At 45.8% G+C, this 12,728-nt stretch overlaps 1 protein-coding gene across 15 annotated transcripts in view; it reads right to left on the bottom strand.

The window, feature by feature from the left end:
- Positions 1-12,728, bottom strand: part of LOC126962977 (supervillin) — a 270,490-nt gene that overhangs the window by 47,111 nt on the left and 210,651 nt on the right. For 9 of the 15 annotated variants that reach the window (XM_050804733.1, XM_050804732.1, XM_050804731.1 and 6 more), the window contains 3 exons: positions 7,289-7,415; positions 2,940-2,987; positions 2,335-2,412 (listed from right to left, as the gene is read on the bottom strand). In XM_050804733.1, coding sequence (XP_050660690.1) covers positions 2,335-2,412; positions 2,940-2,987; positions 7,289-7,415 — 253 coding nt within the window. The remainder of the gene's footprint in view (positions 1-2,334; positions 2,413-2,939; positions 2,988-7,288; positions 7,416-12,728) is intronic. The other 6 variants (XM_050804738.1, XM_050804737.1, XM_050804741.1 and 3 more) reach the window with 2 other exon arrangements.

Here is a 12,728-nt window from a genome sequence, read left to right on the forward strand (position 1 = left end):
TTACAGGTTGCCAAGGACTGGGAAGTGAGAGTGTTGAACAGGCGGAGCACAGAGGCCCTTCAGGGCAGGGAAATGATTTCGTATGATAGTGTAATGGTGGACATATGTCATTATGTATTTGTCAAAACAATGTTTTTTAATTTTTTAATTGTTGTATTGTTCTTTGTATTGGCTTTATTCCCAAGTATCCCTAGTTGGTTGAATCCTTGGATGCGGAACCGGAAGAGATGAAGGGCTGACTGTAAACACTTAAAGACTTCAATAATATATCTTTTCCTTTAAAGTTTAATATTGGCTTATTTCAAAGAAACACAAGCTCATTTCCCCTCGTTCGTGATGGGATAGGAAGTTTGCTCCAGATTTCAGCCTCTTTCTTGGGGTAGACACTGGCTGGGTATGTGGGACCTGGGCTCTTACAACCAGCATTTCCAGCTTCAGGGAAAGGAACCAGCAGAGTGAGGGAAAGGCCGCCCCAGGGAGAAGACGTGGGCAGCTTCTATTTCTGAAGAGGCGAGATGATGACGGGAGGACCCCAGACACCTTCTGTGTCAGCTTCGCACGTGAAACCCTGAGCCACTCATTCAGCAACTGCTGGTGCTGCCGGAGCAGGCCCATCACGGCACTGTCAGAGGCCACCTGAGAGCTAAGAAAGCCCCAGTCTTGCTGGGGAGATGAGGCCCTAGAGGGAGGGGATAGAGGCCCTACGAGGGAAGGGACAGAGGGCCTACGAGGGAAGGGACAGAGGGCCTAGGAGGAAGGGGATAGAGACCCTATGAGGGAGGGGACAGAAGGCCTACAAGGGAGGGGACACAGACCCTATGAGGAAGGGGACAGAGGGCCTACGAGGAAGGGGACAGAGACCCTATGAGGGGAGGGGACAGAGGGCCTACGAGGGGGGGGACAGAGGGCCTACGAGGAAGGGGATAGAGACCCTATGAGGGAGGGGACAGAAGGCCTACAAGGGAGGGGACACAGACCCTATGAGGAAGGGGACAGAGGGCCTACGAGGAAGGGGACAGAGACCCTATGAGGGAGGGGACAGTGGGCCTATGAGGGAAGGGACAGAGGCCCTACGAGAAAGGAGACAAAGGGCCTATGAGGAAGGGGACAGAGACCCTACAATGAAGGGGACAGAGGGCCTATGAGGGAAGGGACAGAGACCCTATGAGGAAGGGGACAAAGGGCCTACGAGGAAGGGGACAGAGGGCCTATGAGGGAAGGGACAGAGGCCCTACGAGGAAGGGGACAAAGGGCCTACAAGGAAGGGGACAGAGGCCCTACGAGGAAGGGGACAAAGGGCCTACGAGGAAGGGGACAGAGGGTCTACGAGGAAGGGGATAGAGACCCTATGAGGATGGGGACAGAGGGCCTAAAAGGGAGGGGACACAGACCCTATGAGGGAGGGGACAGAGGGCCTAGAGGGAGGGACAGAGGCCCTAGGAGGGAAGTGATGGGGCAAAGCCCGGCAGGGAGGAGTCGGGAGCCTGGTGTTCATGGAAAAGTGGATGTTGCCACTTTGCAGAGCTGTTTTGACACCAAGGACATTCCACGGGGAATTAAAAAAACAGCCATTCCTATTTTTCATGTTATTCACCCACAGAGTGGCTCAGCCCAGGCCGGGTCTGTCCTCTGGGGTGGGGTTCAGAGGGGCTACAGCGAGGATGGAGGGAAGGGACAGGGGGTCCGTGTTCTCTAGTTTTAATAGGGCCATTGGAACCTGCTCCTCCTGGTTCTTTAATAGGGTCACTGGAGGGGCCTCCCCTCACTGAGTCTTCCTCCCTGTCCCTCCACACCCCAAACCACCTCCACCATATCCTCCTCCTCTAGGAACTGAGCAGGACAACATCCTCACTGGGCTGGAGCGAAGAACACGGCCACCTCTCCTGGGCTCCTGACTCAGGATCCAAGCGTGGAGGCTGAAAGGGGACACTCTCCCCTTAAACCAGCTTCATGACTATGAGGGGAATTAATGCCATCAAGTCCACCTGAAAATCTGAGCCAAGGATCAGTGTGTGTGTGACTGACCCTAAATACATGAAGAACCAATTAAACACACACCTGTGCACACACTTACAGACACAGACACACACACTCTCATAGACACACACACACTCATACACACACTCTCATAGATACACACTCAGAAACACACTCATAGATACACACACTCTCATGGACACACACACAATTGTACTGCAACACACACACACACACACACTCCTCTCTTTCACAGTGAAATGCAGCAAATAAGTTATTTCCCAAAATTAAAACAGAAGTTCTTTTCCTATTGCTTAGAACTTGCAGTGAGGCTTAAGATGAGTGGCTTTTCCTCACCTGATTAATCGACACAAAAGACAGGTATTTATGGGCAGCAGGAATAGCAGGAGAATAAGTAGAAGCATATACAGGTTCCTACAGAGCAAAGCAAGAGGATTTAAGGTGAAAAGAGAAGATTTATCAGAGCGGGGCCGGGCAGGGACATGGGGGAGGGAGAAACAAAACAATGATTTTTCTAACAGAATGTTAATTTACTCATTGCAACTTCAGTTCTCTTTTCAAGAGAGTCCTCCCTTGAATGCTAATGCTAAAATAAATCCACACAAGCGCGGTAAATATACCTGAGTAAGCTTTGTGCAGTAATTAAATAAGTTAATTTATAGAAGATTGTCAGTTACAGAGAGGGAAACCATTAATTTCATTGACAGTTTTAACATTTAACAGAAAATATTATCTTCTTTAAAGAATTTTCATTACATGATTTAAAAAATAGTTGAAGGGCACAGGCTCAGCTCTCCACTCTGGACAAAGGCTGTGTCTGGTCTGGAGATAAAAAAGCACCAGGGAGGGCACACGAAGGAACCACCCAGGATCAGAATTACCCACGCGAGGTGTAATACTGGCCACCATCTAGAGGACACCTGTGTTAGAGTCAGGCTTACCCAAAGCAGATTAGAAATGGCAATATCATCCGCAACTCCTCCTTCTTCCTACAGGTTAAAACAAACAGGGAACATTGCAGAGTATTGGAAGAGAAGAGCCTCATCAGGGCATCGCAATCGCCTTCGAGTATTTTGTGCCTGGGTTCAAACAGCAGCATGCACGTGCTCACACAATGCAGTGATGTGAACCTCAGGCCAACTCATTCCCTGACCGCAGAATGAGCATCTGGAGTTTAGAGGGCGTCCCACCAGCCTTTCTCTCCCTGTCATCCTCGCACTTTAAAGTGACTTTTAAATTCTCCTGAATTGTGATCTGGAATTTTAATGGCAGCAGACACGGAGAATATAAATGTGCCAGATTCACCTTTCTTGAAATTTCAGGGACTGTCATAGATCTGAGCTGGGTGTACTGACCTCAAAGCTACTGAAGCACAGTAGGATATCCAGTTCCCATCTGGAACTCAGAAATAGACACAGGGTTTTAATGGCCAAGTCTATAAATGGTTTTCACTTCTTGGAAGAGGTCTGATTCGCTGGATGACTATCTTCACAAAAGACGCGGGAGCCACCGTGTGTGCCTTAACGTCGCATAAACCGAAATAGGGTTGGAATTGAAAATAACTATTTGGTGAATATAAATACATAACTGAAAGCTAGTTGTAACAGAGACTCCTGCCAAACCACTTCTGAGAGACTTTGCTTCATTTGGTTTCTCTCTCTCTGGTGGAATGAGTTACTCTGTAGGGAAGTGTACACAAGTCACGCTCAAGTGCACATAAACCACAGCGTGCAGACCAGACCAAATCCACAAAACAGACAGCTTTACCAGCTTTACACCAAGTATATATGCTACGAGACTCACACATGTTTAAGTCAGGTTAGCCCGGCCTAGACTAAACCAAGAACAGGAGAAAGATAAGAAGGGCTGCAAGGAAGAGAAAGAAAGAGAAAGCTGGGGGGTCGGGGGGGGGGGGGAGGGGTGGAGGAGAGAGAGAGAGAGAGAGAGAGAGAGAGAGAGAGAGAGAGAGAGAATACCGAAACAGTTTTTCACAGGAAATGACAGAGCTGGCTAGGTAAACAACTAGTGCTCTTAAGCTCTAGATCATCAATCCTCATTTTGGGGGGTGGGGGGTAAAATGGGGAAAGAAGGAACTGCTGGTAAGTTTTCCATTCCCTGAGATGTGCCTGATCTTTTAGTACAGAAATGAAAACTCCAGCTTAGTATCTTTTCATGGGTCGAAAACATTTTTTTTGTTTTTGTTTGAGACAGGGTCTTGCTTTGTCACCTGGGCTGGAGTGCAGTGGCACAAATACTGTTCATTACAGCCTCAACTTCCCGGGCTCAAGTGATCCTCCTGCATCAGCCTCCCAAGTAGCTGGGACCACAGGTGCGTACTACCACACCCAGCTAATTTTTGTAAACGTGGGGTTTTACCACGTTGCCCAGGCTGGTCTCAAACTCCTGGGCTCAAGTGATCCTCTTGCCTTGGCCTCCCAGTGTTGGGATTACAGGCACGGCCATTGTGCTTGGCCCCAAAGTAAATCTTAACATAACAAAAGACCCAAAATGAGATGCTGGCTGGGGCACCTCAAAGATATTTTCTTTTGAGACCAATCCATTGACAGAAACAAAACAGTTATAGACTTTTCAAGACATCCTTTAATGTATTTTTTAACGTGACTCCAAGAAAATTTCAAAATGACCTATGTGGCACACATTCCATTTTTATTGGATGGTGCTGACTTCCATGCTGCGTGTATTTTCATAGGAACAATGGAAGGAACTTCTAGAGTTCCCTCTGTTTCCTGCCTCTTCTACATTTCCACAGACTGCACACTCAAAAGAACGCAGGAACCGTGAAGGGCGTGATGAGCTGACTGTAACACCAGCTCCTTTCTGCCCTTGGTGCTAAAGATGGAAGGTTCCAGCACCTGCTCTCCTGGGTACCTCTCCATCAGCAAGGCTAGAGCTACTCCGTGCAGCAAGCGCCCCTGTTCAGGCCCCACGTGTCATGACTGTCTGTCCTTCTCCAAGGCAGCATTCAGACACCCCACAAGCAGTGGGCGTGTCAAGCCTCCTCAGCTATTGGGGGACTCTCTTAAGACAGACCAGGTTTAAGGCGCCTCACCCATCACATGTGAGCACAGCCGGGGGTGACTGAAAACAGTGCCAGCCCTCGGGAAGGAATGAGAAGCACCTGACCTCAACAGAACCTGAGATTGCCCAATGTGGGCTACAAGGGCCTAAGACAGATCAGCTTATTTTAACTTCAAAGAGCTTATTGCCTCCAGCCAAAGGGAAGCAGGCCACTGAGGAAGAGTGAGAAAGTTCACCGCTGCTGCAGGAACAGCAGCCTCCACGCGCCCAGAGGCGGCATTTCCCATTCCAGCCCCATCCTTCTTGGAAGCCCCGGGGCTTCAGGTCACTGGGTTTTCAACCCCAAGGGCAACTGCAGCCAACTGGTCTCTCTTGCCTTCTAAAAACCTTAGCCAGCCTCAGGCGGTTCGGATCTCATCCTCCACTCAAAGCCTTCTGGCTTCCACACCTAAGGTGATCCTCCATTCTTCTACGTTCTTCTACGGGGGTAACGCACCTATTTCACTATTCACCGGGAACCTCTCCTGCTTTGTGCTTTTTGGCTTCATTTAAATTTCCACCGGCTCTCTGGGACTCCCAGTTCCTGATGGGTCAGGGAGTCTCTGCACCTTCCAAAATGATGGACAAAGGGCCAGGCGCTGCTTGGTGCCAGGACATAGTAGTTGGCAGGTTTGCTAATGAGGAATGTGTTAAAGTTGTTTTTGGAGCAATGATTTTAAGATTCTTTTAAATAAAGTTTGTGGGTAGCGGGGATACACTATTTGACAGATGGATTTTCTTTCACTTCAGGATCTCATTTTTGAAACCTGGATTTGACATGGTGTGTGAAAAATATGTGCATGTTGGTATACTTTCTAAACATCTAGTTATATCTGAGAACTTTACAAATGGCTGAGGGTTAAATGCCTTTAGTTATATTATCTTTAACACCATGTGTATCTCAAAGAAGAGAATTCAAATTGCCATTCCAGTGTAACCTAAGAAGACACAGAAGTATCGGATGAAATAGTGTCAGAGCTCCTGACTCACCCTTCTATGGGCACATCTCTCTTTTTTTTTTTTTTTGAGATGGAGTCTCGCTCTGTAGCCCAGGCTGGAGTGCAGTGGCCGGATCTCAGCTCACTGCAAGCTCCGCCTCCCGGGTTCACGCCATTCTCCGGCCTCAGCCTCCCGAGTAGCTGGGACTACAGGCCCCGGCCACCTCGCCCGGCTAGTTTTTTGTATTTCTTAGTAGAGACGGGGTTTCACCGTGTTATCCAGGATGGTCTCGATCTCCTGACCTCGTGATCCACCCGTCTCGGCCTCCCAAAGTGCTGGGATTACAGGCTTGAGCCACCACACCCGGCCTGGGCACATCTCATTTTTATGTAAGTTTCTTAATGCATGAAAGTCACACTCATCATCTCTCCCTTCCACAGATGCTTAACTCATTTTAGAGCTAGAAGGGGCCTGGGGATCATCTGGTTGAAAGCATTCTTTTTCTTTTCTACTTGAAGACTTCTGATTCTAGAAAGTGAGCAGCGAGTGCGCCACCGGTGCATCATTTCGCCTCCAGCCAGAAGGTGCATTTGCAATTGCAGGGCCAGCCAGCAAGTCAGTCACCGTCAGGTTTGAAAGTGTGCACAACCTGGTCAAAAGTTGGTCATCATCACATCTGTAATTTAACAATTCATCAATACTTTCGCATATGAAATGCTTGCTGGTATTGATCACCATGCATTACCTAATTTTGTTTCAACTTGTAACATACATTACTGTATATTCTCAATAAAAGGCATAGCTACTCATGAAACACGCTTAAATGATGAATTAAAGACTCATGAACCACAATTATGTCCTTATTTTTTATACTTAGGTTTAAAATCTCTGCATAGGAAACGCAAGTCCATATTTTATATGCAACTTAAAGATGTTCAATTTTTTTCATTATAAAGGCTTTAATAACACTCTAAAGCCAGACATCATTTAAGAAGGTTTTTAAACTAAAGAAAAAGTACACACTTTAAAATTCAGGCACTTGCTTGCTGACACAGTGTGTGTGTGTGTTGCTGATCCCAGTTCTAAAACATCTCCAGGCACAGCTTTTCACCCAATTTTAGCTGCTCTGTGACAGGCTCTCAACGTGTACCCTAAGGGCAAAAAGGCACAAATGCTTCACAGAGAAGGAATTAGGTGGCACATGCTTGTCTCTTTGATGCACTTCCAAGAGTGGTGTTAGTCTGAAGGCTTTTCCTAACACAAAGAACATTACCTTCTTGATGAGGGACCGCCCTGCTTCCTGGGTGTGCAGGCTGCTGGCCGGAGCCTTGCCGCCCTCCTGCCTCCTGCTGAGTCTGTTTCTCCAATCTTCCTCTCCACTTTTCTTCAACAGTGCCAATCTAGGAGGAGAACATGCCAGCCACAAAGAGTTCAGCACCAAACTCTTCCTTGTGATAGAACCATAATCTAGGTAAGTGAGAATGCTTTGGCCAAGACATGACCACAGCCACCTCGTTTTAACATTTTGAATTTCACTTATTCTGAAGACAGCATATCTGGAAAATTGAATTTCACTTATTCTGAAGACAGCATATCTGGAAAAACAATAAAATCCCTTTTCTAAGATGGCCCCGAAGACTTTACAGTTGATTGAAACACAGAGCCAAAATGTGACTTGCTAGATAAAAGATGCACCGTCATCCCAGCCAAGGAATGTCTGTTCCTTGGCCTTGGGCTGAAAGCAAGAGAACCGTCCCCAGAGAAAAATGTCTTCTAGCGAGGCCTTCTGGTCACTTGGTGAAATAACATTAAAGGAATAAAGCTGTGTTACAGAAAATGATGCAGACATGGGCTTAAAAATTTGTCTTTTAAATGAAACATTATATAAAAGATATTCTATCACTAGTTTATTTTTCTGGTGTTGTTTAAAGGACATGGCTACATATAGCTTTCTTATTCTCAGGTGTGACAAAAGAGTTGCAACAACTGAAACAAATAATGATTGTGGGTGAGAGACAGTCATCAATGATAAGCCAAAAGTAAAATTAGAAGAGAGGGTTTATTGGAAGATAATACTTTGATTATTCTTTTTTAAATTGTCATGTATTATACTATAGAATTTAGGATCAGCAAATCTATATTTAAAGGTAAATGTTATTTATCAAAATACTTAAAATGCTTTATTACATAAGAAAACTATGTGGTAGACTCTGTCAAGGACACCTTTAATTGTTTGCTTTTATTTCCACCTGGGTTTTAATAAAATAATGTTTCTGAGGCTATCCAAAAAAAGAAAAAACCAACCAAAAAAACCATAAAGTTGGCCAGGCCTGGTGGCTTCCGCCTGTAATCCTAGCACTTTGGGAGGTCAAGATGGGTGGATCACGAGGTCAGGAGTTCGAGACCAGCCTGGCCAATATGGTGAAACCCTGTCTCTACTAAAAATACAAAAATTAACCGGGCGGGAGGCTGAGGCAGAGAAATCACTGGAACCCGGGAGGTGGAGGTTGCAGTAAGCTGAAATCGCGCCACTGCACTCCAGCCTGGGTGACACAGCGAGACTCTGTCTCAAAAAACAAACAAACAAAAAATAAAGCCACGAAGCACTTACAGTCTCTTAATAGCATCCCTTTCAATTAGAGGTAAAATTTGATGTTTATGACTGTTTCTCCTCAGGTGTTCTAAGCCCTGTTCTTTTCCTACAAATGAATTTGATCTTTCTTATCCATCTTCTTTAGACAGAAACTATTTTCCACAAACCCATTTTTTAAAATTATCACTTCAACTTTCCTCAGGGAAAGGATACATACAAAAAAAGAATCTAATTAACTGTTATTGTTACCTAACCTACTTTAGCTCAATGATGATGTGACTTGACAGGAAGCTGCTTGAATACTGGAATCCTGAAAGGTTATTTTTCACAAACATGAGGCTGTTTCAGCTAACTGCATTGCCATGAATGAAAAAATCTTTTTACGTTGGACAAAAAAACATGGGAAAGATAAAATGTAAAAAAAAAAAAAAAAAAAAAAAAAAAGGTGATGATCATTAAACTCATTTGAGCTTATGTTCAAATAATTTAAAGAGCAGGGAAAAACCAAATAACTAGATCCCTTTCCCTCTGTGCCACACCTGATGGGCTAGGTCTCATTGATCTCACTAATGCATAATCCATAAATGGTATACATATTTTTATCCATAAATATTAAATCCATAAATATTTTTTATCCATAAATATTTTTTATTTTTATAAATTTGTTTTAGAGACAGGGTCTTCCTTTGTCACCAGGGCTGGAGTACAGTGGCACAGTCATGGCTCACTGCAGCCTCAAATTCCTGGGCTCAAGCGATAGTCCTGTCTTGGCGTCCAGAGTAGCTAGGACGACAGGTGTGCATCACTGTGCCTGGTTACTTTTTAAAATTTTTATTTTGTAGAGACAAGGTCTTGCTATGTTGCCCAGGCTGGTTTTGAACTCCTGGGCTCAAGCAATTCTTCCATGTCAGCCTCCAGAGTAGCTAGGACGACAGGTGTGGACCACTACACTCGGCTAATTTTTAAATTTTTTATTTGGTAGAGACAGACTCTTACTATGTTGCCCAGGCCAGTTTTGAACTCCTGGCCTCAAGCGATCCCCCTGCCTCAGCCTCCGGATGTGCTGGGATTACAGGCGCGAGCCACCGCCCCTAGACAACAGTGTATTTTTAAGCAGCACATCAGCTCTGATCCCAATTTGGCCACTAACTCCCTTTGAGTACCTCAGTTCTCCCTCCTGTATCTGCCACATCAGGAACTGGACCAGATGATCTCTAAGGGTCTTTCTTCCAAGCTTCCCGATTCCCATTAAATATATGTTTTGGAGATGGGATGAGATATATCCTATGATAAAAGTTTTGTTACGCTAATAAGAAAACAAATTTTGTACTTAAGAATTCGGCGACATCTATGTATGTGTACATAATCACACCTTGTACTTGTCTATTTACTCAGTCAAATAATGGGAAGTAAACTGTGAAGAAAGGAATCCCCCAAAGGAGGCGGGAGCTTCGAACTCTGGGCCTGCCCCCTTTCTCAATCTCTTCCTTCTCCTCCCTTCCTTTCTGTTTTCCTCTTTCTCCTAAGTGGCAGCAGATACGATCTCACATGCCCGTTCTCTAGAACTGTGGTAAGGCTGCCTTGTCAATCTCATGCAGATCCCTTTGGTCAAGGTCTCATTTGGTCCTAACTCCTGTAATTCTCAAATGTTGAACAACACCCTGCACGCTACAAGAGCTAGTTCGTGGGCTTGGACACAAAGTCCAAATTCCTTCAAGAGTTTTAATCCACATCATTTCATACTATATAATAACTATGATTCATCTTTTCTCCAATTATTTTGAATGAGTCAGTTTTATTCTAATAAAATAATCTCACAAAATGAAATCATTAAAGGAAATTGGTATTCGCATGCTGTACTTGAGCTTTCAAAGCATCAATAAATGAGACTTTCAAAAAGTAAGCATGCCAGCACTTTAATACCCAAATGAGAAGGAAGAAGTCCTTCCAGTTCATCATCTCGTGGAGACAGGCACTCATCTCACTGATATTCTCCTTGCAAACTGGCCCCAGAACCAGCTTCCCTCACTTCACCTTCGACTCAGGCCAGCAGCTACTCCTCTTGACCATCCACCTTGTTAATCAGGTTGGATCCAAATGATGAATTTAAAAACAATCAAATTCATCTTCCTGAGTTTATTAGAAGTCATGAGCTCCGGTCTTTGAAGACCTTCTGAAAAAGAAGCTCTCAAAAGTCTAGGGCAAGGACACCAGCACCTATGTCATCAGACGGTTTCCCTGGTGGTTGCTTTGTGGCATCTAAAACTGACTTGGAAAAACCCAAGCTGTGGCATCTGAGATCACCGCCTCATCCACCTTATACTCTGCTGATCTGCTCGGCGACCCGAGACACTGGGAATTGTTATCTCCATTCCGACGGACAAGGAATGTGGGAACATCTGGGTCAAGAATTCCATTGACTGAGGTCACCCTGGATGTTAGTGGGCAGAGAGACGTGACTGCAACCCTTGCCTGCCTGTGCTTGTTTCACTGCGGTAGAACATTAGCTGACCAGACACATTTTTGTCACACCGTTTTAGGAATGGCATAGGATTCTGGCTTTCTTATAAGGTTTTTCCCACCATGGGAAGGCCTCCAAAGAATTTCTCCATTACAAAACCCTGAAATTTTGCTTCTACATGTGCTGGCAGAGTTACCATTAGGGACTCCGAAGACTACAGAGTAACCAGAAGAACCTGGAAGAAACTGTGCTTCCATGGAGCCCACATGGTACCTGGAGCCAGCCCTCGCCTCCAGCCTACGGAGCACAGGATGAATAACTCGTAAATAACACGCACTAAAACTTGAGTGGGTTCTTCCTGTCCCTTTAGATTTCCTCACTGGTGTCCACCACGCGGAGGAGGGAGGGAGATCTTCCCAAATGTGTTCCTTCCTCCTGTGAGCTCACAGCCCTCCGGCTCACCGCAGACCGCCAGGCTCTGAGAGGGTCGAGGAGCCGACATCTGGGTCTACACAGGACATAAATTCCTGCTGGTGCAATTCAAACAACTGTCAGCGCTTCTGACAACTGCCAAGCCGAAGTGCTGTTTGCAGGACTGTGATGCTGGGAGCCTGGGCGGCGGCTTGGCCTGGGGCTGTGTAAATCCAGGGAGAGGCACGACACTGGCCCGCTTACCCGACGCCTGGTCCAGGGCCACCATGACAGGTGCCTGCCAGGCCACCCGGGGAAACGGTGCCTCTTCTTCCATACCTCACACTATTCCAGCAGGGAATGCTGGCCTGAGAGCCCTGCTTGGTGAGAACAAGGACTTCAGACTCAGAGCAGTCAGGGCTGGGTCAAACAGGAGACACGACAACCACGTGCCCCTAATATTAAATAAGGTGTGTTTTCTCTCTCTCTTTTTTAGAATTTTCCCTTCATTTTAGAGAATTATAGGCACCCCATAGATCTCAGACAGGGCTAACCAACACACATAAGTACTTATATTAGATCTTGGTCTTTGCTGGTTCACAAGTTGGATAAGTGAACGAACTAAAGTGTTTTTTAAATGAGAGACAAATCAAACATTGAAAAAGGAGGGCTGGGTGTGGTGGCTCACACCTGTAATCCCAGCACTCTGGAAGGCTGAGGTGGGAGGATCACTTGAGGCCAGGAGGTGGGAGAGCAGCCTGGGCCACAGAGCAAGACCCTGTCTCTACAAAAAAATAAAAATAAAAAATAAAAAATCAGCTGAGCATGGTGGTGTGTGCCTGTAGTCCCAGCTACTTGGGAGGCTGAAGTGGGAGGATCGTTTGAGTCCCAGGAGACTGAGGCTGCAGTGAGCTATGATCGCGCCACTGCACTCCAGCCTGGACAATAGAGCAAGATCCTGTCTAGAAAAAGAAAAGAAAAGAAGAAAAAGAAAAGGAGGGAGCAAAAGGGAACTGCTGCTCTATTCTTATTCCTACATAAATCTGGGGCCCTCTGGTGGCTGAAATTTCCCAGCTACAGAGTAAGAACCTGGAGTTTGTGGCCAGCAGGTGTGCGTGCTCACACATTCAATTCTGAATACATTCAATTCTGAATGCACTTCCGGGCCATTCACAGAAACTTTACAGCCACCCTTGAACGCCTCAGATGTCCACAAAGCCCAAGCTAAGAAGCTTCATCTTTCCAGTG

Source organism: Macaca thibetana, chromosome 9, assembly GCF_024542745.1.
Source record: "Macaca thibetana thibetana isolate TM-01 chromosome 9, ASM2454274v1, whole genome shotgun sequence".
NCBI lineage: Eukaryota > Metazoa > Chordata > Mammalia > Primates > Cercopithecidae > Macaca > Macaca thibetana.